This window comes from Pollicipes pollicipes, unplaced genomic scaffold (assembly GCF_011947565.3).
Source record: "Pollicipes pollicipes isolate AB1234 unplaced genomic scaffold, Ppol_2.1 Scaffold_4740;HRSCAF=5597_pilon_pilon_pilon, whole genome shotgun sequence".
Taxonomy (NCBI): Eukaryota; Metazoa; Arthropoda; class Thecostraca; order Pollicipedomorpha; family Pollicipedidae; genus Pollicipes; species Pollicipes pollicipes.
The window spans coordinates 25,689,679-25,716,023 of record NW_023596545.1 but is presented as its reverse complement, the minus strand read 5'-3'; the positions used below and the strand labels follow the sequence as shown (position 1 = coordinate 25,716,023).

The 26,345-nt window shown below is 52.5% G+C and overlaps 1 protein-coding gene and 1 long non-coding RNA gene across 3 annotated transcripts; both read left to right on the top strand.

The window, feature by feature from the left end:
- Positions 1–4,484: 4,484 nt before the first annotated feature.
- LOC119099266 (uncharacterized) lies at positions 4,485–5,765 on the top strand. Its single transcript, XR_005094333.1, has 3 exons — positions 4,485–4,555; positions 5,296–5,436; positions 5,657–5,765. It is a non-coding gene; the product is annotated as an uncharacterized LOC119099266 (long non-coding RNA).
- A 12,949-nt stretch (positions 5,766–18,714) lies between these two features.
- Positions 18,715–25,620, top strand: LOC119099264 (UDP-glucose 4-epimerase). 2 transcript variants are annotated; one of them, XM_037222386.1, is made up of 8 exons: positions 18,715–18,866; positions 20,953–21,088; positions 21,521–21,633; positions 22,440–22,553; positions 22,862–23,041; positions 23,209–23,389; positions 24,287–24,459; positions 25,134–25,620. In XM_037222386.1, exons 1-8 carry the CDS (start codon positions 18,846–18,848, stop codon positions 25,311–25,313), a joined length of 1,098 nt encoding a protein of 365 aa, XP_037078281.1. In that variant the 5' UTR covers positions 18,715–18,845; the 3' UTR covers positions 25,314–25,620. The 2 variants fall into 2 exon arrangements, with proteins under 2 accessions (XP_037078281.1, XP_037078282.1); XM_037222387.1 differs by lacking the exon at positions 18,715–18,866 and adding an exon at positions 19,708–19,729.
- The last annotated feature ends 725 nt before the right edge of the window (positions 25,621–26,345 follow it).

The following is a 26,345-nucleotide window of genomic DNA, read 5'->3' as shown; positions in this document are numbered from 1 at the left end:
GGTATCTAGATCAAGGCTGGTTTCGTGGAGCGATCTGAGGGCGCTTTGAATACCGATCCGATGTTTGACCTCTCTTGAACTTATTTGACTTAAAATTCACGACCTAGGGACACCAAAATTTGACACAGGTGAGATCTCACGTTGCTCTGCCTACTCTGTAAACTTTTGGCTGTTTTCAGTTAGCTTCATCTTGTCCGTATGTAGTAGGCTATTAGCAGTGGGCTCCCGGGCCGGCATTCAGGCAGCTCGGCCAGCGGTTAACGGGAGTGGCCGGCTGGGTCCATGCCTCCGGGCCACTGACCACGTGACCTGGCCGAGGTCGCGTGTGGGGGCCAGGGCGACCCGAGAATGGGGGCAGCGACAGCCGGGTGCGGGTGCCCCTGCCCTCACGGCGGGGTGTTAAGTTGGCTCAGGAGAGCTGACTGAATATACATGACCGAAGTAAACCAGGGTCTGCACATAGGCATATAATGCCACCTGAAGTAGAACTAGATATAATGCTGCTGCATCCTTAACATGTAAATAATGCAGATTTTACATGCCTCTGAAGTGATTTTGGCAGTGGCATGTTAGAATGAGATGGTCAGTGAGGTGGTCAATGGGTTCCCGGACATTCAGTCGGCCCGGTCAGCGTTTAACCGGCGCGGCCGGCCGTGTTCACGCCTCCGGGCCATTGACCACCTGACCCGGCCGCGGTCGCGTGTGCGGGTCAGGGCGGCCGCAGACTTGGAGCAGGGACGGCCAGGTGCGGTCCAGAGTTAGGTCGGTCCAGAATGCTGCCTGTAAATATAAGTGACAGAAGCGCACCACACGCTACATTCATCTAATTGAATGTTATTCTTTTTAGTAAGGTGCTATAACACTTAAGTTTGGCAGAAGCTGGGTGCTTTGCTGGTCCTTGTCGAAATGACACCATCGAACGGGTGATAGAAAGGGTGGCTTTCCCAGCAAATTTGACATGCAATGCAGCTGTACCCAACGGAAACGCAAATCTCCAGATCGTAATATGCATCGTGCGGAGTTGCGCGCTGGTCTCGCTGTGGCAAGACTCCAGTGACGTCACGTCAGTGTTGGGCGTATGGGGTGCTAAAAAACGGTCAGACGTACTTTTTTACGTCCTTGGTAAGGCCAGTGAGATTGGCCAGACTGAGATTGAGATTGAGATTGGCCAGCGTTGAGAAATTACACACGGCGCAGAATTTTACAACTAGAATTCTACAACCTTCGTTAGTTTTATGAAACAGCTGGAAGTTGTAGTTTGTACATTCTAAATTACAACTTACAAATACAAACTATTTGTAACAACTCTTTGTGAGAAAGGCTACTGGTGGGCCCATGAGCGATCAAGAGAGCCGGAACAGTTTCACAGAGAGGACTCCGAGAAATGAAAGAGTGCAGACTCCACCAGCAATGAGAGCACATGAAAAGAGAGTTAGACCAATCCAGAGGGTCTCTGAGCATCGAAGACCTCGTTACGTTACTTATGAGATCAAAACATCAGCGTAGGGCCCTCCGCACGAGCGAAGGGAGCCCGACACCAAGGTGAAGGGCCCCTGGGACGTGTTAAAGGGGGTGTTTCACATTTATATCACTTGTTTAACTAAGACAGCCATCTTTAAAATCATTCCGCACATTTCACAGTCCTTTTGAAGAACTCTTGTTTCTGAGCTTGACGCCCGCGAAGTTGGGCAGACTATTTCAGGGTCATCAAAGGATACATGACGCCATAGAAAGGTCAAGCGAATACTGTCACCTCAACGATCGCGCAATGTTCATGGTCAATACCAAACACGATCATCGAGGTATCCGTGTCTGGCGTACATCGGTAAAACTTCCGGTATCATCAAACTTCAGATGGACCCCAACCAATTATGGTGCATCTAGCGCAAATTTCGATTACGCTTTGTCAAGTCCACGATAATGTCACGATCACGTATCACGTTTTGTGCCACCTAATGCAGGAAGAGTGGGCATTGGTACGAGTTATGACGGGAACGAGACTGGAACTTGAATCCCAGGGTCCGGATACCCAACTTGACACGACCAGTCCAACAGTGGCTTGACGCGGTAAAGACGCTCCACGACGTAATCAAACGATGACACGCTGAACAGCATCTGTACTAAACAATGAAATTGTTTTGTCTATAGCAGTCTTTAAGGCTTAAAAGAATCCCGAAAGTTAGAAGTGAAGCAATTTCGCCGTATACGCAAACGTGAAACATTCCCTTTAAACCGCGCCTGGCCGGGGAGTTGACTTCCCATTGCAGTTTTTTCGAGCACAGGTAAAAAAATAAACGCGTGCAGAAGCACGAAATTTTGAGCACCTATTTATCGCTCAATCTGACATCCTTTGAACAGACTAGAAGTTTTGGTATAGCAAGAGCCGTGACCTAGGTCACATCAAAGAAGTCAGCCTCTAAAAAAATTGATGACAACTTGTTGTGGCTTATCTACCATCATTCAAACTCGTAGTAAGAGAATATCGTAGCGCCTACCAGCCCTGCTTATATTCCATTTTTTTGGGGGGAATATGTGAATTTAGTGACCTGAGGTCCAAGTATATTTTTGCTATTTTTCGTAAACCATGCAAATTTGTGTGTATTTTTGTGTACTTTTTTGGAGTTTGTATGCAAAGAAAAAATGCTCACCTAACATACACAACCATCATGTGAACACAGAGCACATGACCTTGGCCCAGGTCATGATCTTACCCCACTGATACTTACTGCAAAACACATGCTAAGCTTAGAATATGCAGTAAAAGTTGCCCTCAAAGGCAATTTTGGACGCCGAATTTGAACGCTCGACTGAAAGCATGTTGTGATGCTATTCTTATGCACAATGAGGTCACAATAATTATGTGAGAGCATGCAAGGTCATATGAGGTTATCCAAGGTAAATGACCTATGTTGCCAGTAGCACAGATCAAATGAGCGAGTGCGCCGCGAGTAACCCCCCCCCCCCCCCCCCACCTTATCGTGTTTGTGAAGCCGATGACGTCTAATTTCATGTACCAGCATACCCGCTCTTACTTCGTTACAAATATGCTGTCGGCGTCGAAGAAACTGTGTATAGTAGACATCAGCTATGCAATCTTGAGTACCTGTAGATGTACAATGCACTTCTTCTGACTACAGAAAAACACTTTTCTGGTCGCATAAACCCGGTTAGTGCTTCAAATTGTTTCATTTGGATGGGTTTGTAGCTTTGAGCTAAGTTGACCTCAGATGAATCTCTATGACAATCTGACATTACATTTTTATGTCGAAATGCTTCTCACAAACGGTTGCACCTACTAAGATGAACGTATCCAGAGGCACATGGAGGAGTAAAGTATTATTCGTGCAGGCCACTGGTAAACCAGTTTTAAACGGTAGCCTGATATCACACTCCTACACGGTGGGAGCAGAAATGATCGGAATGGGCTCCTCACAGTCTTAACGTTGTTTCCCTGCCCTCAATATCCGTCTTGACGTGATGGCATAGCACATAACGGAGCGACCGTTTTTTTACCTTTTGTGATACCCAGTGACCTCAAATCGACCTAAGGTCAAACATTTGGTTACATTCATCATGATTCGACGAGGTTTCCAAAACGGCATCTTTAGGGGAAGTCATCTTCTGCCCCGGCCCCTCATTCTCGCTTGCGACCCTTCCTAGCCGCATTAAGGCCTAAAAGAGTCAAATTGTTCGTAGACAACGACATGGAAAAATAACCCGGCGCCACCATGACATACATAAGGCTGCATGAGGTAGCCGCCCAAAAGCGAGATATGGATAATTTAGAAAAAACACGCAAAAACAAAACACATGATACGAAAATTATACGTGAAACAATGGTGGGCCGCTATTGGCAATGTCACCAAGGGACTAATGAGAAGCAAGAACTGGAGCTGACTAGATCGTGCCAAAACAAAGGAATACAACGTATATCCCGCGTTGGAATGTGCGCACCAGGTACTAAAAAGAAGGTATGGGTGTTTTGCCAATCGCAAAACGGGCTCTGAATTTTCTGTGAACAGCCGTACAAATAGGAGACCCTGGTTGGCGAAGCCCCATCCACTTTCCTTGATTGTTTAACGTCATACCTATGTGATACATGTATAGAATAAACTTGACACCTATTTTCATGACGTGGAGTTTCGTTTGCAATCCCATGCGCTCTGATGACCAAGGTCTGCAGTGCAAGCCAACAGAGTACAGTGAAATGGCAAAGTAAGCCACATGACCACAGCTTGTGGAATACCAACCTTAAATTACGGAGTTGCCTGCCTGTTTCACGACCGGTAGTGGATAAAACTTAGACGGAACACAATGCGGGCACGGCAGCCTATGTATAGCACGACCTCGATCGGTGCACCAGACCCCACTGAGCCACCTTTGCAGCCACAGCAGGCTATAGCACGACCTCGCTCATTTCCACCAGACCCACTGAGCCACCTGTGCGGCCACGGCAGCAGCCGGTGCGTTGAGGACTTTTCCCGACTCAAGCTCACCAATGTCAACCTCGGGGACAACGACGGCAACACCCCGCTGCACTACGCCGCCCAGGCAGGTCAGTGATCCCGCCAGGTCAGGGAAACGGCGGCCAGTGACACCACTGTGAGGTCGGAGAGATTGGTTGGGGTCCCATGTTTAGGTCAGAACGCAGCGGTCATTAACCCCACGTGAGGACAGACTCAGGACGTGCAAATTAGGGCGTGCACGTGGTCCGACCGCGGCGGCATCAGTCAGCGACCCCCATATAAGGTCAAAACACATTGCTGAGTGAGCGGTATGTTCAGAACACGGCCTCAGTCAGTCTCTGTCTCAGCCTCGTCTCAGTCTTGCGCGGACGCATCGATAGGTGATCTTTCGCGACTTAAGGATCACTCCGTCATGTCGGGACACCACAGGAATAGCGCCTCCGTGACTCAGGATGCACCATCAAGTGACCCCTCCAATATGTCAAGTCACGTTGGCCGATGAGGAGTTCGACGAAGTGAAACAATGACATTTTGAAGAAGGAAGAACGTGACATTTTGGATTGAGCGACTAGGCTATAGCCAGGAAGCCTTTTCGGCACAGCATGTGGATTTAATATTTGCAGCCTCCTGAACATGCATATTAGTCTGCAGCGGAGAGGTACAGTTTGATTGTGAATGATTTGTATGCTGGTCTTATTTGTGACGTCCGTTATTTTCTGAGGACGATTATTCATAACCCTTTTTCGATTGACGCCATTGTTTGATTAACTCTTAAGCAACCAGTGTTGAATGAGACTGTGTTCGTCCTGATATAAGAGCGTTCCTCCAGGGCACGCCGAAGTAGTAAGCGCATTGCTCAACAAGTTTGACGGCATTGAAGTGGATGCCAGAAATAAGCAAGGCATTACTCCCCTCATCAAGGCATGCGTTCAAGGCAAGGCAAGATGTGCAAAGCTGCTTGTAGAAAAAGGTAATGTGTAGCACACTCACACAGAGTATCCAAATAACCTCCAGCTACCTGCTACCGAGCTCTCGCAAGTCTGGGTACAATCTGTCTGCAGACAATCGTTCGGTCGGGTGGCGATATTGTATGAAAAAAATCGCGCTCAAACTCGTCAGCAGCATACGGCGGTGGCGGATAGAGCAGCGACAGCGGCGTTGCCCGCTGACGAACTGTCATGTGGTGACAGGTGCTGACCCAGCGGCCCGGGACCCCCGGCGCGCTCTGACCAGCGCCGAGTGGGCCTACATGTGCGGCTGGCCAGCCTGCGCCCGCCTGCTGGAGGCCCACCAGCTGCTCACCGGTCCCGGTCCCAGCGCGGGCCCTGGGTGCAGCCGCGGGGCGGGAGCGGCGGCGTTAGCCAGCTCCGCCAGCGAGCCGGACCTCCGCGGCGACCCTGACCCTGCCTGGCTGCGACGGCGCTTCCTGGACCTGGGCGCAAACAGCCGCCGCGCTAGTCTGCCCGCTCGGCCCGCCACCTGCCGGCCAGCCCAGCCCGCCACCTGGCGGTCAGCCACCGTGCCCAGCATCCGCGTGCTGGAGGTGGAGGCACCCATCGACCCGGTCGTGGTCCGCTACGGCGATCCAGTGCCGCCTGAGCAGTGCGTCCGACAACAAAACCAGGTGGGTCTTCGCCACACTCAGCTTCCTTACGACCCTCTATGAAGCGCGGTTGCCTACAGCCTGCAGCGATCAGGAAGCTCGGAAAGGAAGCATGTTATTGCTTTTGTACAGGCCTAGAGATCTACAAACGTTAAGTAACGGATACTGACATCCATCTGCGTGCATTTTTCTGGGAGAACAACCGTTTTTCTTGCAAACTGTACCCATTGGCAATACGGTTCGCGCTGGTATCAATGCCACAGCCGGAAAGCTGCGTCAGGTTAGGCAGGCTGACTACTGACTGCTGGGCTTGCGCGCGTCACCAACGCTGTATCACTCATGACAGGTAGCGGGCGTGCGTAGTTATACAGGTACTGCAATCCTCGCATGGAATAAAAATGGCTGCTCTATTTATAAGCCGCGGTGAAAATATAAGACATTTTTGACGGCATTCTGTCGCTTTCCAGTGTTGGTGCATGCATGGAAAAAAATGCCGTGGGAGTGTGAAAACACCCTACATTTAGATTGACGACAATCCCGAAGCACTGGATTCATGCTATCAAAGCTATGTCTCAATCGTTATAGGGCCGTCTCTGTTCTACTACCTCCGTCACCCTTGCGGCTTAGGGTGTGCCCACCAGTCGTCTGCGTCATTTGTAAGCTCAAAGTGGCGTTTATTACAACAAAACATGCCCCTTGAGGATGGCCGCTACTTTGGTACTGAGCTAATTAATTCCTGATTTCTGTTTCAGGTTGTCACACTCTGCCTTCCAGGAATGGGAAAGGAATTTGCCTACGAATGATGCAGACATGCTCCAGTCACAGCCCAGTCCTGTGTTCACACGACTCTCCGTGGATTGTGGAGGAACATCCGAACAACTACGGGCAATGTTAACCGTCATCGCATGAAAACGTGGCGGGCGTATCTTAGGACTGGAAGCGTTCGGTAAATAGGTTTCTTATATTACGTGCTTTCCTGAAGCTTTGTTAAGAGCGAACTTAAGTAATGCATTCTGTCAGCGCTACAGCACCCTGTCTCACGAGAGCTGCCTGCACCTTTCTGGAGAGTCCAGGTAGTTATCGCGGTCTACAAGAGACAGGTCGGACGACCCCTGCGTACATCCGTACAGCAGTCGGCTCACCAGGTCGCAAGACACCAGATGAGATCAACACGTCATCATGCATCCAGGGGCCCCGCGGTGACACGCCACACACCGGAGTCGATGCCGCGACTCGCATTACCAAATGTCTACCAACATGTTACGCACTGAGCAAAAATGTGAGGTTTTTAGCGCACGTCAGGCAACGAGGTTGTGATTCTGAGCTATGCGTGCGCATGTCATGTCGCTGGAAGATGAAAGCCGGAATGGTGAAGCCAGTTGAGGACAAGAGGTTGTGACCAATAAAGCGACGCGGTTTGCTCGCGGTCCGCCTTGAATCTCGATGGCACGGTTGACGGACCACCTGCGTTTCGCAACCAACAGGATGGCAATAGGATTAGATGCGCAACCAACGTGGCCCGCTGCCCATACAACGCCACGCAACTGCACCCATCGGAAATGTTGTTGGTGGGCTGCAGCTGGGCTGTACCGTGAAATTAAATGTTCGCAACGCGTCAAATGCTGTGGGACTCGCGTTTCATTGCTACAGTGAGTGCGGGAAGACCGGGCGTTTTGCAATCAACTCGATGGTCTCGTACCTTCCTGAAACTCTCTTATGCTTGCTGGGAATGGGGAAATCATTCATTCATATTCACGGAAGCTTTCCGTCTATTGCCAATGCATCTCCACACTATCGAAATGCATGAGTATGATCGAAGTTGAATGTGGCCCAGCACGCGAGCATCTGCGCCTGCTCTGTGCCAGCATTTAGCAGCCACTGTCACGTGCCCGCACGAGGGCAATGCCACACGCTCGGCGCGCTGCGGGGACTGGGGAAAGCTCCGTGCAAGCCACCGGCAACAGCCCGGGCATGGGCGGCGAATGACGCCACGTAAGCTGCCTGACGTCACGCAGGACCGCCTGAAGCAGGACCTGACGTGACACAGGACTGAGTAACGTCACACAGTACCGACTGACGCCACACAGGACACACTGATATCCCGCAGGATCGACTGACGTCACGCAGGACCGCCTGAAGCAGGACCTGACGTCACACAGGACTGACTAACGTCACACAGTGCCGACTGACGCCACACAGGACACACTGATATCCCGCAGGATCGACTGACGTCACGCAGGACCGCCTGAAGCAGGACCTGACGTGACACAGGACTGAGTAACGTCACACAGTACCGACTGACGCCACACAGGACACACTGATATCACGCAGGATCGACTGGCGTCACGCAGGACCGCCTGAAGCAGGACCTGACGTCACACAGGACTGACTAACGTCACGCAGTACCGACTGACGCCACACGGGACACACTGATATCCCGCAGGATCGACTGACGTCACGCAGGACCGCCTGAGTAGTCCTGTGATGGCCCTGCATGAAAGATGAGAAAACAGTGGTTGAAACCACATCCGAGAGCTGAGCAGGTGCGGCAGGATCAAAAGTAAGACCTGACATCACGACCGACCACGTCTGACACCATGGCACACCAGGCCGACACCGAAACTGACAACATGTGACCGACGGCGTCGCATCGGCCTGATTCTATGCCTGACAAGTGACCGTCGGCACCGCAAAAACCTGCCACCGAATTCACCCTTCACCACGGTTGGGAGCGTGAGTGCGGGTGTACCGCACTGAATGGAATACATGCAACACACGATGCGTTGCGTGTCCTGTAATGCGAGGTTCCCGCAGCCGTCGTAACACGCCTCCCTCATCCGATGCCCTGAGATTCAGAACCCCTAGCCCTGAAATGGGAGTAGTGTATCACAAACACAGACAGTGGCACCATTTTGCAGTTTGCCATTCAGCCGATTCGTCTTTTTGACATGTAGAGCTTTATACATGGCAGTTAGCAGTCCACTAAAAGGCATTTGGCAAACTGCTATTCGACGCTTTTTCCGAACGCAAACTTCGTCATGGTCTCCTCGAACGCTCATACATACGAAATCAAATAAATTGACGACCCGTCTTGCTTGCATAGTTTCCCTGTGAAAGTGTCGCCCACTACCACGCATTATTCGCTATTATGTGCCATTGGGCAACGAAACACAGTCCTTGGGCGATCCCTCCTAGCTCCCCTTCACCCACCTGTGTTTCTTTGCATGGCACATGCATTTCTTAGCTGCGCACATGCTGAGCACTGCCGGATGTCTCGAGCTAGCTGCTGTCTGGACAAAAAGTCAAATGGAAAGGAATGGAAACAATGGAATGGAAACAAATGGAACGAAAAAGATTGAGCGACAAAATTCAACAGGAATAAGAGTTGATTGGCGTAAAAGTGGAATTGGAGTAAGACGAGTGACACCAAGCAGAAAAGGCTCGATCTACATCTTTAGCGTTACTTCGTTGATGGGGTTATGAAATCGTTAAGTTTCTAGAAAACGTTATCCCCAATGTTTGCACCTAGCTATAATTTCGATAGGTTCAACGCCAAAAGGCAGCTTCGGTGTGTTAGTTATAATTCTTTTCGGGAATGTTTGCTTTAATGTTTTGTCTGCATTAAACGCGACTCTTACGTCTGCCATTGCCAAAATTTGTCGCAGCCTTTTTGTGGTAATGTTTGTTGGCGCCCATACAATCTGGGCCATGAGTCGCGTGTGGCGAATTGGCGTCGGCAAAAGAAGAAGATAATAATGTCACGCATCGTCCAACGTGAAAGTCCCTTAAGATGCCTGAGAGTAAGTACACAGTCCACGAGGAATACCTAGTTTAGATACTAGTTTTGATCCTGTACTGATTGTCTTTGGCATAGAAAGACAGGGTAACGGGCGGCGGCGCGTTCCAACTTTGGTGAACCCTGCTTTGCTCCCTCCCCCCCCCCTTGCCTCCACACACACACCTGCCCTGGGGGAGACATTTATCACTATCCCCATAGCGACAGTGGTGAACTTAATGAATATCTCGTACGTTTCAGCCCCCGCCTTTTTGTAAGCTACCACATCCCTGGGTTTGCGTCATTCAAGCCCACTTGCATCAACACTGATATCTGGTGACATTTCATGCGAACTATCCGACGCTGTTGTTTTGCGTCGCTCCAGCATGTTCAGCTCTTGAGATAGGAGTGCCTGTGAATGGTCTCGTCGATCGGAGCGGAGAGTGACGCTGCCGAGCAGCGAGGGCGCTCCTGCCCGTCTACGCCAGCTCCATCACCTGAGCCAGACAGCCGCCGCTGACCCGGCTGGCTCATTCCCGCATCGCGGCCCGGGTCGGTAGGGCAGGTCAGGCCAGGTCAGCGGGTCGACCCGGGTCAGCGGCGAGGTACCGGGGTACCAGGCCGTCAGGGCCGACGGCCGGGGTACCAGGCCGTCTCTTAATGGTCCCGGAAGGCTTGTCCTAGTCTCCGTGTCAGGCCGGAGATGACTCGGGTATCTTCAAAGTTTTCGTCGATCAGGATGAAATTGAGTCCTTTGTAAACTTACATGACTTGCAGTCAGAGATGAATCAATAGTGTTGACTGCAATCACTGATTAGTGTACTCGGATAGAGACACGAGAAACGTCCTTACCTATTTTATTTAAGGGCACAGAGTGTGGCACAGATAAACGCAACACAGTCGCTTTGCTGTTATGTTGCCAAGGCGCATGCATTACGCAGGCTATTATGCATTCGCCACGTATCCGAACTTAAACCACATCTTCTTACGCCATGAGCAGGACCAGTTGAAGGGTGTCTTTTACTTCCGCGAGCCTTCTTCAAAATCAGAAATTTGTTCTAAGTCTACACGCAGTCTGGTTGAACTGGAATCGATTCGGCAGTCCGCAGGGGTTTAGTCGCAGTTCGTGGGCTCGCGTCTGGCCGGTTCCACTTTCCGGCGCCCGAGGTAAACAGCGTGACCGGCGTCGGCAAAACAAGACCATTGCTCACAAGGCCCGCCGCGGTCCCCTTGGCGGGCGTCCCACGGCATGTCGGGCTTCCCCACGCGACGTCACGCACCCTGCACGCGCGGAGCGCGCTGGGGGAGGGGAGGGGGGGAACGTACCCCACCGAAACGTGTGAGTGGTGCGGTCCCGTAAAGTGTTGTCCTTCCCTTGGTTTTCCCCATGACGCTGGCCGCCGGCTAAAGCTGTTGTGAACATGGACTACGGCGATGCGCACAAGCCTTCCTGGGGACGGGCGGCCGCGCTGTCGCGAGGGTCAAAGACAGGGAATGCTTCACGGACGATATGCAGAGCGATTCGGGGTGCGTCTGTCTGCCCACGGAAGGGGGGAGGGGTGGGCGGTGGGGGAAGCCTGCACATGGCAAAGCACCCTCCAGACACAAGTCAAACGCGTACGAAAGCATCCGCACGACGCAACAAACAAGGAGTCAACAAATCAGGAGACGCCAAACAGCTACCTTTTTACGCAAGATGCGGTTCGTGTGCAAACGATCTATTTCAGTTTCACGAATGATGGAAGCTCATAAATCATGCAATGTAGGCGTGTGACGTCCCATAACTGGCCAGCGTTTGGGATCTTATATAAGAGAATCCTTGCTCCCAGAGCCTGGAAACCAGCACACGATCAGAGCGAGAAATGACACCAGCCGTTTTCGCTAAGTATTTCGCTATGCTTGCTAACTGTTAAAAACGTTTCTAACAACATTCCGTAACAAAATCATCGGTAGTTAACCCTCACCAGGAGGAAACTTTTTACACTTGTGTCGTCGGCGACCGGGTGTATGCACCCTTCGCCATTTGGCCCAAAATCTGGTCATCTGGTCACCATGCCCTCTGGATCGCGAGCGTTGATCTCAGTCGGGGGGGGGGGGGGGGGGGAGAGAGAACCGATTTGGGCGTAGGATGATCTTCGCCGTCGGCTCACCAGAGAACTCTCGTCAAAGACGGAAAGTCTGCGACTGTCTGCAAAAGTGCAGACAGTGGGGTCTTTATAGTATGTCCCTACCAGTTTGCGCCCGTCGCACACGGGACCAGCGGCATACACCAGCCGCTGCAAAGTGTGTGTGTACCACCACTGACCACTGTACCACCAATTCACGGCTAGGTGCAGCTCATCCACCATGCCGTCCTCATGCATCGGATCCTTCGGCGTCGTGTGATGGGGGGGAAGATGACGTCACATTGGAGAATTCCGTTAGTGACGGCTACGGATGGTGCTTGATGCTTCGTGCAGTCAAGTGGGGCAGGGACGACCACACGTCTGACGCGAGTTCTGAGCTGTCGGAGGCAGATTCAGCGTGATTGCGCTCCAACGGAGTCTACACTGAATCAGACTCGCATCGCGTTGGGTTGGCCCCGACTGGCCTCATACAACACGGTGCAAGCTTGAGCCCACGCCCGCTCCGGTGCCCAGGGAAAATGACTGAGTTAAGGACTCAATTCTGATAGTCAATTGTGTTGGCAGCAGGGCGGAGTATGGACTGTTCTATGGCTGTGGAGCATCTGTCTTGGGCCACATAATGGTTGGGGGAAATCACACGAATGCTGCCAGAATGACAAAACCCGCTGTCACATGTTAAGTTTGGTCGACTCATGAGTAAGTTTAAGCCACTGCTGTTGACACGTGCTGCCCCAAGAGACTTTCTTGTAAAGAAATCGATTTTCTCCCACATAACGAAAATCTCCTACTTCAATATGCACATATATATATATATATATATATATATATATATATATATATATATATATATATATATATACATTGCTGCATGCCGGTAGCAAATATCTTCTATATACAAGTGCTGTTAAAAACCTTGGCCTAGGCGTACTTAATAAGCTTTTTCTGCACCTGCATATGCTGAGCTTCTCTGATTATGGTCGTTTGTTCATCATTGAGACTTAAACGTAGCTGACAAATGTTTGTCATCTAGTTGTCAGCTTAAGTTCCGGAAAAAAACATTCCATTTTTAAAGTTACATACATGCAATATAAAGCGACGAATATATGGTTGCATGCTAAAGTTAGTTATAGCAAATTAGGTATAACAACTAGGCATAACCAAGTTCAGTTCGATCGTCAACTCACACCGAACCTATATTAAGTGGTGGATATGTTTGGGAGCATCAGAACTAGAGTTTCCAAACACGTGCTGAATGGTAAGGTATACCATCTATGCTGATAGTAAAGGTCGTCCCTAAATAAGGTGAGGAGTGGCTAAGGGGTTGGTTTGTTTGTTCAGTACTGGTGACAATGTTTTGATCGTGACAGCCTCCAGAACAAAAAGTTTTCTCCTGTTTGATGATGTTATGATGGTGGCATTTTTGGTGAGGTCGTCTCGGATGATGTTATGGCTGCGTTTTTTCTCATGAGCTCTTTTGGAGCACCGTCAGCTTAGTGCACCGTCAACCGCCTAGAAAGTGTGGTGGTAGTAACACCACTGTAATTCAATTGCTTTAGGAGTCTGCAATCTCTCATGTCGCAACGAAAATGCCTAACTGCGTTGGTTCGTTTCAAGGTTCAGATTTGGCCGAGAGGTTATTTCTCATGATGAGCTGGGTGACCTTTCTATTTTTGTGGTACACATTTCTACACACACATTTCTTCTCGGACAACATCGATGCGACCAAGCAAAATACGTTATCGACATCTCCATAATATTTAAAACCTAACGACAATTTGTGAAAAAGCCTTTGCTATCCGCTGGCAACGGAAATATGCTGGTCCCTGTGGAAAACGCAAGTATATTCAGTGGTCCATGTGGGCCTCTGAAGGACCCCTGAAGCGCACAGATGTATCCAGTCGCCACGGGCTTCGCGCTCATCAGCTGACTGCCGGCGAGCGGCCCAACGCGTCCTTGGCGAGTAACCTTGGAGCTGGTGACCGCACGGTGGAGCAGTGTGCGTCCTCCCCAGCGTCCCAGGTGCTCAGGGAGAGCATGGCCTTTGCATGGAAGCCGGTGGAGCTGTGCAGCAGTCCATCAGCAGTTTGCCGCGGCGGAAGTGGTCCCAATCTCGGCGGGGCCCCGGCTGCGCTGGGCTGGTGGGTCCTGCTCAGACGGACGCGGTCCATCACCAGCTGGTGGCCGTGCAAGACAGACAGAACACCGCCTCAGTCTGTGTGAGACTGTGGCTGTAATGTGATCTGTACTGTGTGCATATCAGACGCGTCGGTTGGTGGATAGGAAGCGTCAGGTTCGAATCCTCCGTTTTCTTCAGACGCCATCTATTTGCGGAGGAAATCTCGGAGTCGCCGGCCTGCTGGGGGGGGGGGGGGGGGGGGGGGGGGGGGGGGCTCCTGTCGACTTGGGCTCCCGTCAGCTCGGACTCCGGTCGGCTCGGGCTCCGGTCGGCTCAGGCCCCGGTCAGCTCAGGCTCCTGTCGGTCCAGAGTGCTGTCAGCACGCCAGCTGGAAGCTAAAGATACGGGCTCGTCACGTACATTTCATAGTAACACCTCGCTGATGAGGTAAAGAGCGCTGCTAACCACAACACTACTGCCTTTGCGATTGGGGTTCTCACTGGGCCACAGGGAAGTCTGGTTAATACAGAGCGTCGGCCGCACGCACAGATGCGCGAGATCCTGCGAAAAACACCTGAGCACCGGCAGCACTGGATGACACGTCGGTGTGATCTGAAATAATGGCCATCATGTGGTCCAGAGGTTGTTGTGATCAAAACAACTCACAGCTGCTGCCGCTGTTTTGCACGTTTTTGGTGTTAGGGACTGAAGGGCGATGACGCATTTGCAATCTGCATAGCATATGACTTATGATCCAATATTTTAAAACGTGGCTGGTGTGCCTTTGCTTCGGGTGGCCGATCTCGTATAAAGCCGCCCCGCCACAGGCACCATCACAGTCTGCCTGAGAAGTAAGGAGCCTGGACACAGACTAAGCAGTCGAGATGTACTGCGGTAGGTTGTTGTCAGCGGTGGTGACGGTCTGCCTGGTGAAGTCATGTGTCGCTGGACCAGCAGCCAGTCAGCTGCGGCGGCCGTTCGCCGCCTCGCCCGTCGAGTACCAGGCCACGAAGACACCATCTGACGATAGCTTGGCCGGTGAATGGAGCCAGTCCAAGGCGTCGGTGGACCTCGATCTCTACACGGACCAGCAGCTGACAGCCGACAGGGAGGAGTTTCAAGACGCGGCCGGCGGCGAGCTCGCTGGCGACAGCGTGAAGGAGCAGGGCTGGAGGATGCCGCCGCCGGGGAACCTGACCGTCATTGGCGGCGCGGCGGAGCAGGGCGCCGGCGCCCGAGACGACTCGCTCACCGGTCTCGACAGGCATCGCGGTCGAAGGCTGATCAGGTGCGGCCGCTTCATCCTCCGTCCGGGGCAATACGTCATCCAGTCCCCGAACCACCCGTCCAACTACCCCAACCGCTTCTACTGTCGTTACTACCTGCGCGCCACCCGCGGCAGGCGCATGCGAATGGTTTGTCCCCGGTTCCGACTGGAGTCGAGCTCCAACTGCCGGTATGACTACTTCTACGTGGCTGGAGCTGGCCGCCACTGCGGAAGACGCCGCCCCGCCGTCTTCAACGCCCGCTCTCTCTACATCGCGTTCAGAACGGACTACAGTATCACGCGCAGCGGCTACCGCTGCTTCATCTGGGCCTGAATGAGGGCTGGACTGTCGGCCGCTGGTGCCGGCGAGTCGCGGCAGTGGTGCGGCCGGCAGGGTCGGCCGCCCCGTCCCCCGAGCTGCTGGCATACGCAGACCCCCGACACCGGCTGGCTGGCGCAGCGTCCGGCTCAGCGCGGCCCGCCGCCGTTGCACCCGGCGAGCAGCGCCACCCGGCTGGTGTTGGGGTGTTCTGGGAGCGGCACCATCCGGAGAACCACTGCTGAAAACACCGACCCGCCCGAATCGGCAGTTTACAGAAGAGCCAACACCTAAATGAAGACTCGGCGATGAGGAGTTTAAGCGCTGTCGATTATGCTGGGCCGCCTATGGTTTGGGTTTGTTTTGTGTCATCAAGAGGGTCCAATAACTGTGTGATTGTTGGGCTCTCTTGACAAGGTTAGGCAAAGCATGAGAAATTGCTGCCATATTTGACTGACCGGAAGTGGGTTTGGGGAACTTTATCTGGATGGAGGTATTAAAAACGTCATATGGTGATGTCTTGTTTGGCTGATCGAAATACACGAAGCTTTGTGATCTTTGGATGGAGGTGTTTCCAAGCCATCACACACAAACGTGGGAGCCGCGCGCTTCAAACCCGTCTGCCCGTCGACTGCGTTACATCGAGCCTGTCTACACCAGCGGTGGTTTCAGTTTAGTTCCGCCCGCCCACGTTGTACTTTCGTATTTTTAGGCGAGCGCCCATATCACACTGATTTCTGGCCTACAGTTTCGGCATGGTCTTTATCGATATCCTGAAAATCTGCGGCGTTTGTTGGTCGACGCTCCACCACACCAGCTGCAGCAGGCAAGTCTTTGTCCGAAGTGTCCTGTAATCACCGAGGTTGCGATAATTGAAATCGACATGCGCGGGTTATTGTAGGTGCACAGGCTCTGTAATAAGAAGTTCCAACTTGCATCCGCCCAGTGTGGCCTATCAGAGAACTCGTGCTAGAACAAGAACATCCCGCTGAAGTAAGCGACCCAAAACATTCCTCAAAGCGCCGAAGCTTGCGTCCTTCGGAGGAGCCCATTTTCAGAGAAGCTAAATACGTAGCTGAGATAAGGTAGCTGTTAGGGATACGTTTTCTCTGCTTTTGGAATCGCAACATTTCTGGATCATTTGTCTTATCATCCTGTTTGTGAGCTGATCTCTACAACAGCCAGAAGAACAAGTCTTCATCCGGGTAAAGCCATAGTTTGTGCCGAATTAAAGGTGAAGTGGAATCGGATGGAAAGATCGCTTCATTGCGAAACGCGATTAATGTAACCCAGTCGAAATGCGAAGAGGTGTCGTCACACAGAACACTACTGTTGGGTCATTTAGAGAAATGGGCAGGTGGGGCAAAGCAAATCAAGGGCCAAAACACCTCACTTGTGATTAGCAGCACGCCTACATTTGTACGAATTCATTCTGAACGGCTCGCATGGCTAATAGCTGGCTTGAGGTTTGCATCCATTCACGATGGAGCACAATTGATTGCATGATTAACTTTTCTCCGCACGTCTTACCATGCACTTAGTGTATAAAGCCTTTTTTAGAGGTCACAGAAAGGTTTATTGGGCTAGCGCCCACTCCCAAAATATTACTGAGGTCCAGTTTTGTTTTGTGTCTTTAGCGTTCAAACACAAAAATAGTCAGATAGATCCAAATGTGACTAGGGTTCAACCGGAGCACAGCGGCCCCTGTGGGGCCTACACCTTTGGCCTAGGTACTTCTGGTTTTCCCAAACAGTGAAGCAGACATCGGTCTGTGAACAGCCTTTAAGAGCTGATATCATACCATAGAAAGCCTGAGAAGTGATGTGGATAGCCATGTCATGGACATATTCGCCATTCGATGCAAGAAATACACAAATTATGCCTTACTTTCATCACTTTGAATTTTTATCAGTAGCTGTTGTATTTTCATCTTGTGTACATGCATTGCTTACGATGCATTCATAGCTTTTATTTGGATGCATATTCAAGTCGGTGTGATCAGAACAGTGGGAGCTATGAAACACAGAAATTGGACAAAGCTGATTTATCCTTGCTTATGTGTTGCAGTAACTCCAAAAATTCTCGTCAACCCTGTGCAATTGTGAAAATGCGATAGTTTGGTAGCTACCAACTTTATTCGCTTCAATGTAGCGTGTGAAAGTGTAAAACTGTCTGTGACTTCGGTGAATTATCCGCGTTGCAATCCTTTAGTTCGGATTTGACTAGTTCTCCCATTAGTTATCATCGCAACGCATGACATTCGGTATATCTCCAAACGCCTTTTCTTTGTTCCTTTTCAGCAAGTCTTCCAGTTCACTCCGATAACTGCTAGGAGAACCACTTTTGTCATGTAATGAACGCTGCCGAACGCCTTCACGCACCGTAATCTCCCCGGATTCACTCGCACCATACCCTGTGCAGCAGTGGAAAAGGCTTTGAGGATCTCAGCGCCAGATATTGTGCGGCTGCCTGTACATAAGTAATATCAGTTATAGACATGGAGATATCAAGTCTTAACTGCCCTGCAGTCAGAAGCATCCAAAAATAAATGAAATGAAAGTCTGACACAAGGCGCCGTACGAGAACTGCTGCTGCACTGCGGTGCAGTATTAAACCCGGCGGCGCGGCTCAGGCTGGGAAAGACGAGTCCGCGCCCTCAGCATTGAACAGTGACCCTGCACTCTTCCACAGACAGCGACAACACGCCACCACACAATCGGAGCCTCCTCAAACACCGCCTATAGATAGCCGGCGCATCCGGCCAAACAAGGCGGGCGCCGTTCCATTCCGTTTACTCGGCGGCATCGCGCGAGCACAGCTGCGGTGAATTCGGCCCGACCAGTGAAGGGCCGGGTCACCGACGGGACACCCGGCCACCTCAGATGTTCGCCGCCCAGCCCCAAGGTCCGTCTATTTTCGCCGTCGTCGCGTCCGCATCGATCTTCATGGGCGGCGCCTGCGCCGACGCCGGCGCCGGCGCGGCCGGGGAGGGGGCGGCGCGCGCGGCGCCGGTGGTCGGGACGGGGCGGGGCCGGGGCGGACGGGCGCCGGGGTCGGGTCGCCGGCTCCGGTGGCCGACCGACGTCGATCAGCAGCTGACTGGGAGCCACGTCGTCAGGACGGGTGGGCACCGGCGGCCTGCCGCCCAGCCGAGCCGAGCCTCGAGGCCAGCGATGGACGGCCCCACTGCGCAGGTAAGCTGCGCCGCTCGCCGGCCAGGCGACCCTGCACGCTCCGCACTGGCGCCCAGCTCAGAAGATGTCGTTTGGAGGCGAGCAACTGCGCGTTCGAGATGCGGCCGAAGGTGTCTTATTCTTGAAACAGGCCGTCGATATGCTGGCGTGGTGAGCTGAACGAAGTTCAGTAATTCGTTACCAAGTGTCCTCATGGTGATGACGACACGACAAAGACATTATTATCGACCGAAAATGACCACCAACACCTTGATCTGTGTTTGTCCGCGTATGGACATTAGACACACCACTTGGTGGCGTATCTAAAAGGGTGACAGCGGCAGGGTGTCAGCAACTGCGCGAATATGCCATTCACGTGCCCTTCGCACTCAACGGGCAGCGACTATCTAATCCTGAAATCGATGGACACCATGACACCATGTGTATATTAGTAGAAAACATGCATGGCAGTGGCGATCTGCTCACGCCAGATTCAAGGCCGGTTCGCGGCGTGAGGAGAGGACCCGCCGGTACCGTCGGCGCCGCCGCACCGCGCACGTGAGCGCCGTGCGCCACCAGCCGACCGGCAGGGCGACGGCCGGCCGGCCGGTCAGCTCCGATCAAGCCGTCTGATCGGTCAACACTTGACAAGTAGCACACGGCGGGCAGATTGGGAGGCGACGGGCACTGCATGGCCGGAGAGCGGCCCAGGTCCTCGAGATAGTGTCGCGCCCGATAGCTGAAACGCTTGAACCCACCTGAAACCGGTCACTCGCCGTGCTCACGCTAGGACGCCCCCAGTCGTAGTGTGAGGCGCGCGCTCGGCCGTCTGAGGAGGAAGACAGACGCAGTCGACCCTGCACTGTCCAGCTGCCGCCGGGGCTGTGAGTAACGCTATGCATAAGCTTGCACAGTTTATTGTCTTAGGTGTATCGCATTGGCCATTGGTGTTTCAAGTGGGATTATGTTCTCAACTGAACAAAGCAATAAAACACAATCCTCCTTGCACAGTACTTAGATCGTGCTGAATTTACAATCTTCGAGGCTAGATTACACTTGAAAGTAAAAGCAACTGACGCACCCTTTGATGAGTGGATAGGTACGGGTTTTGATTCCCCGCGGTGCCCACCCTCCCTGCCAGGTTGAGAGGCAAGCGACGCCACATAGCTTCAGCGACAGAGCGTGTCGTAAAGCCCAATGCCACACACACCTGAGTGGGCTGATAGACTTCGAGTTCCAATCGTTTCGGGTTTTCGCCATGCATGACGAGCTATATTGCCGCCTTAACATGACATCGACACTGACATCATCGCTGACAAGGCACTGTGATTCCTCCTTTTCAAAGCACGAACGCCCTACTGCGGACTCGCTGAGTCGGAATGTCGTAAATGCACACTTGCCGTGACACTTGTGGATTCCTTTAGCGGGGGCTGCCGAGCCGGCGACATCCAGGGGCGACGCTCACAGCTGCTGCCCCGCGCGGTCGCGTCGCGCCCCTGACAGCCGCACTTGCCGACGCCCCGCCGGGGAGAACGCGTTCGAAAAAAGGCACGTTTCTGGTGCTTATCTTTTCCCCGGGATACACTTGAAGCGTACACGGGGATACACCCAAGGTTTAGTCAGACAACTGTCGGTTTCACGACTGTAAGGATTTCATTGACATTCCATGATTTGAACGATTAGCGGTCGTAATAATTATGGTCAGTGGGTTAGCGGCAGAGGAAAGTGGCGCATGTCCTGCTTATTTCGCAACACCATTTGGTCTCTTTGCAGCACAACAAACCTGAATTTACACCCGTCCTACCCTTTCAAATTGTTAAGTGTCAGCGCATTCGCCGCAGGGAGCGGTCATGTTCAGCTGGCTGGCGCGGGCTGGACTGGCGGGCCCACTGATTCGCGTTAGAACCTTCTTGACATTACCTCAACCCGCCCTCCAGAATCTGACACGCCCTGTCCCACCCCGCCCACCAGAATCTGACACGCCCTGTCCCACCCCGCCCACCAGAATCTGACGCGCCCTGTCCCACCCCACCCACCAGAATCTGACACGCCCTGTCCCACCCCGCCCACCAGAATCTGACGCGCCCTGTCCCAACCTGCCCGCCAGAACATCGTGAACATGTCGTCGGAAGTGATTCTGGTGACCGGCGGTGCTGGCTTCGTCGGGTCACACACAGTGCTCGAGCTTCTCAACGCCAATTGGAGCGTCGTGGTGATCGACAATCTCGTTAACGCTGCCAAAGGTATGCTCCTTTTCTAGATTTGTTCTTTACTGCAATGCACTGTACTGGAAAGTGTTGTCAGTCATTTTACGTTTTATTTTGAGACCAACAGTGGAATGTAGCTCCGAGTCCTGTTGCGAATGAAATAATTGTTGGGTTGCAATGGTGTGTAAGTGTTGTAAAAATGAACAGCAAACTCATTGCATTGCAGTCATGTTTATTTTTTTGACCATGTGCATTGTCAGAGCACTATTGGGTGCCGTTATACCATGATACATAGTTTATGTATCTACTACATTTGATAGGATCGTTTCTTTCTAGAAAGGACGACTGTGTACAGGTCGTAAATGTACTGTCTGCGTATGCAGAAGGGAGAGTGTCGTACACTGGACTGAATGGAATGAGTGCCTGGGTTCAAAATACTCCCGGCATAAACTCTTCACCATCCGCCAGGTGGCTCCAAGCCGGCCAGCCTGGAGCGGGTGGAGAAGTTAACTGGCAAGAAGGTCGAGTTTCACGAGGCAAACCTCCTGGACCGATCAGCTCTCACCAGGGTCTTCAAGCTGGTGAGACAGGGTGCCCAGCATGGATATACCGGAGATGACAATCAGTGGTGAAAGGGGCGCCTCAGCACCCACATTATGATTATAACAAAACACCCGGGACATGCAAATGCTTCAAGGATATCTTGCCAGGTTAAAATATGATGGCAACGCTCCTTAATTAACGTTTTAAGTTCCGGGAAACATCTTCAGGTCCCTTCTCTCTTCAGTCGCCACTTCATTCTTAATCCTCATAACGCCCAGATAAGATGCCCCAGGTCTCTCTAGGGCTGCAGGACATACTGCGGCCGTCAGCCACGAGCCGGCTTAAGTGACGCCCTGGCGGGAGCCCCGCCCGAGCGCCCGCACAAACCCCAGAGGACGGTCCCTGCGCGGGGTTAGTAGTTAGGGTTAGCAGTGGGCCACGAAGGTCATGGTATTGTCCCGCCACCTACCTTCCTACTCAATCATATAGCCCCAGAACGACAATTGCTGGTCAAGAGGGCCTTAATCCGAGCCAAAGAAAACAAAAGCAAAGTTTGTTAAAAGTAATTAGCCCGACACTTTTATTTGCCGGTAATGGACAAGTGCTCTGTGGTGTCGCAGTGCCGCTCAAGTAACCCAACCTTGGAAACGCACAGCAAACAGGCGTGCCCACATAATCCGAACGTATTCGGGGCAGGAGTGGGAGTAGAAAAGCACCCGAAACTGACGCGACCAATGCCCATTTGGAAGTCGATATCTCCATGCATCGCCATGGGATTGATGTTAAATATACCCGAAACGTTTGGGGCACGTCCTCCTACCTCTATCGTGACCGCCTGTTTCAGTACACCATCCACACAGTCATTCACTTCGCCGCTCTGAAGGCCGTGGGCGAGTCAGTAGAGAAACCTCTAGAATACTACAAGAACAACATAAACGGCACTACCACGCTGCTCGAGGTGAGCGAAACGTCTTGGGCATGCAAATACTTGGTAACTTTGATAGAGACATGAGCTCGTTAGTGTTTTATTTTGCCACTTTTTAGCATTCTTGGCTTGTCGACTATTTCCACACCGTAGGATATGACGCTTACACCAATACGTAACATGTTCACATTGCACTGATGTCGAATTTATTGAGCCGTACGTGACTAGTTTAATTGTGCCACTAGATGTTATTAGATAAGATATAATGTTACATGATGGCGCTGAGCAGTGACCCCGTGACCTGTAGTCCAGTGACCTGACCTGCTCGTGGCCGCCGGCAGGTGATGAGGGAGAAGGGCGTCAAGTCGCTGATATTCTCGTCGTCTGCCACTGTGTACGGCTGTCCCAAGTACCTCCCGGTCGACGAGAAACACCCCACCGGCGTGGCCATCACAAACCCGTACGGCCGCACCAAGTACTTCGTGGAGGAGATACTCAAGGACCTGTGCGCTGCCGAAAAGGTGGGCGAATCTGCGGCCACGGTGCCCGGGTCCACGTCGCCAACCGGTCTGTGTGGGGTCGGGGTGCGTGGAGACCTCGGGCAGCCGTTGGGAGCCTTGTCGCCAGCACGGCCGACCCGCCGACCTGGCCCGCTCCGCCGTCTATCGGGTGTGCCGCGCTGCCGCAGGACTGGAGCGTCACGCTGCTGCGCTACTTCAACCCAGTGGGCGCCCACGAGTCGGGGGACATCGGCGAGGACCCGAACGGGCCGCCCAACAACCTGATGCCGTACGTGTCTCAGGTGGCCGTGGGCCGCCGGCCGCAGCTGCAGGTGTTTGGCGGCGACTACGACACGCCAGACGGCACAGGTAGGCAGGCGTCGGCCGCGCACACAGGGGCCTGGGGTCGCCTGAAGGGCCGGTGGGTGTCATGACATCAGTACTACTCAAGTACTACAGTACTACAGTACTACTCACGTACATCAGTACTACAGCAGCTCTTGCCTACAGGTGTGCTACGATATCAGTTTTACACGACATTACTTCAGCTGCCAAAACACATACACTACGTGAGTGCTATACGACAAACTTATGCTGCAAAAACTTTATCAGGCATTTCTTTTACAGCATAAATCTTTGAAGTAAAATTAATGCCGTATATACGCAATGGCTGTATAAGCTTTTGCAGTAGACGCAATGCCTGGTATAAGTTTTTAAAGCATAACTAATGTCGCGTATAGGTTTTTGCACCAAAAGTAAAGTCGCATAGAAGTAATGACTGCACATGTTTTGCAGTAGAAGTAATGACGAGTGTAAACTTTTGCAGTAACAGTTTTGTCGCGTGGCACTAATGTGTATTTGCATTGGCAACAGAATTAATGTCGTAGCACTCCTGTCGGTAGTTTTTGCTGTAGCACTAAAGTGGTGGAACCGGGCCGGTGATGGCCGCAAACGCAGCGGCGTGTGAGGTCACCCCAGAGTCGCTCCAGGGCGCAGCGTTGGGGCACAAACCTGCAGCGGTGTTCTGTATCTACATGGTGGGGGAGGGGGCAATGACGTATGCTGATGTCTTTGAGAACCATGCAAAAAGGGCGTACAACGAGCCGAGCTACGTAGCTCCCCTGCTTTATCAGACACGTCAAATGACAATCGGTACAGCACATCGACTGCCCAATACACCAGTTCCAAACTCATTTCCAGACCACCGGCATAAATGTGTTCCGGTCACGTAACTGCCTGACCTTGATCCGGAAATATGCTCGACAGGCGTGCGTGACTATCTGCACGTGGTGGACCTGGCCCGTGGCCACCTGGCAGCGCTGCCCAAGGTGTCCATACCGGGCTGCCACATCTACAACCTTGGCACGGGCAGCGGCTACTCTGTTCTGCAGGTGATAGACGCTTTCCAAAGAGCCTCGCGACAGAAGATAAAATACCAGGTAAGATACATGCCAGGTGCCGTGATGCGCGTTTCATGTACGTTTTATCCTTGCACAAGTCCGTGCTTTTCGAAATAACAAAGCCGCTTTGCTTGATTGCGAGCCAATATAGGAAATTCATTTTTAGATTGAAGCCATTTGTCGACAGTTTACAATCCTCCCAGTTCTGAAGGTATGGAGCACTAATGAAGATTGCTATCGCGATTTTAAATGATAGCCATCATGCGGTTTTGGGCAACGGTCTGCCGGGATAAGAGGGTGGGTTACCAGTGAAAGTCAACCAAACCCAGCAGTCTGCAGTTGTGCTGGCAGCCCATAGTCACAGGCGTTTCGGTGACCCAACGACACATTCTTCCTCAATGTTTAACAGGATTGGCTGTTCGGTTTCGGTTTCGATAAGCGACGCCTGGTTGTGAACACAGCAGACGGCGAACCGTTCCGTATCAATTTTATCCCGTCTCTCGCGACTCAGCTCATGCATGTTTACATTCAGGTAGTAACGTATCGATTGGAAAGCCTCTCTTTTTGTGACCAGCCTGCCTCGGGATAGCCCGAGCTGTGCCAGGGTCTCTGATCGTGGACGGCGCGTCCGCTCGTTGCCGTGTCGCGCTGCGACCATGTCCGCTGCCCGCCCGGGACCGAGGGCTGACGCGCCGCGCCGCGCCGCTCCGCAGGTGGTGGCTCGACGACCAGGCGATGTGGCCTCTCTGTACGCCGACTGCTCGCTCGCCGAGCGCGAGCTCGGCTGGCGCGCCCAGCTGTCGCTCGACGACATGTGCGCCTCCGCCTGGCGGTGGCAGCAGAAGAACAAGTACGGCTTCTCGCCACCGCCCGATGGTGGCGCTGATCACTGAGGCGGCCGCCGCTGGCTGACGGCCAGCGCGCGGGGCAGCCTCTCCGGGTTCGCCACCATCAGCTAGTGATGAGCGCCTAGAGCCGCACAACCCATGTCGAGCATATCGCCGATGACGACCTTCCGGCGGCCTCGTGGCTTACAGTGTTGTCACTTGAACGGTGTACAACTGATCATCAGTCCCGAGCTATGGGTGGCGGAATGCCTGTAGACACTGCACAGCAGGGACCAGTGGCCTGAAACATGCATAGCTAGTGTAGACAGACCGTGTGTTGCATATGAAACCATCCTTTAAGGCGGTTTTTATCAAGCCACTCGTGTATATTCCCACAGTGCAGGGCACTACAGCGCGCGGTGCAGTGTGAATTGTTAGAGGCTGGTAGCCCATCCAGCCGGGAATCGTGTAGCCCTAGAAGGGTTGATTTGCTGCCATGCCGACCAGTGCTGACTTTAACGTGATCACAGCGCCGTCACAGTTGAAGCTGCCTCTCAGCGGTAATGGACGATCGGGCGTTGGTGCTGCGTCGAGGCCTTATCGTGCAACATGCAAATATACCTCAACGAGGAAGTTTGTCCAACTTTGACACCGTGAAAGTATTGTCGTGTTAAGTGCATGGTAGGTGGTGGACGTGTGCATAGAGTTAGGCGCGATTTAATGGTGATCAAAGCGAGTATTTCGCCAAGGTGAATGCTCACACGTGTTCCAGATGCGAACGAATATAAAGGCGCGGTGCTGTTGTCATTTTGTGTGAAAACACATAGGTGTGTGTCTGTCATTGGGGCTGACGACGCACTCAGCTGCTGCGGCTACATGGCGTCACCTGCCGCTCGCCCTGCCAGGAAGGGTGGGTATCTCGGGGAATCGAACTCCGCGTCTCTGGTTTTCCAGACGCGCAGTGGCTGACGCGGACCCGTTAGCTGCTGCACTGCCCGCCCCCCGAAAACACATGCAAATATCATAATTTAAGCTAAAAACAAGCTCGATATGACGTCATAACGCACTTGACGCCACCCTGATGTACAGCTACAGCCC

Bases quoted from the DNA above. Each gene is read 5' to 3' on its own strand.
- LOC119099264 (XM_037222386.1), top strand. From the start codon at position 18,846: ATGGACGGCCCCACTGCGCAG. The intron at 21,089-21,520 runs GTATGCTCCTTT...ACCATCCGCCAG, and splicing joins TCTCGTTAACGCTGCCAAAG to GTGGCTCCAAGCCGGCCAGC. The intron at 24,460-25,133 runs GTAAGATACATG...GCCGCTCCGCAG, and splicing joins GACAGAAGATAAAATACCAG to GTGGTGGCTCGACGACCAGG.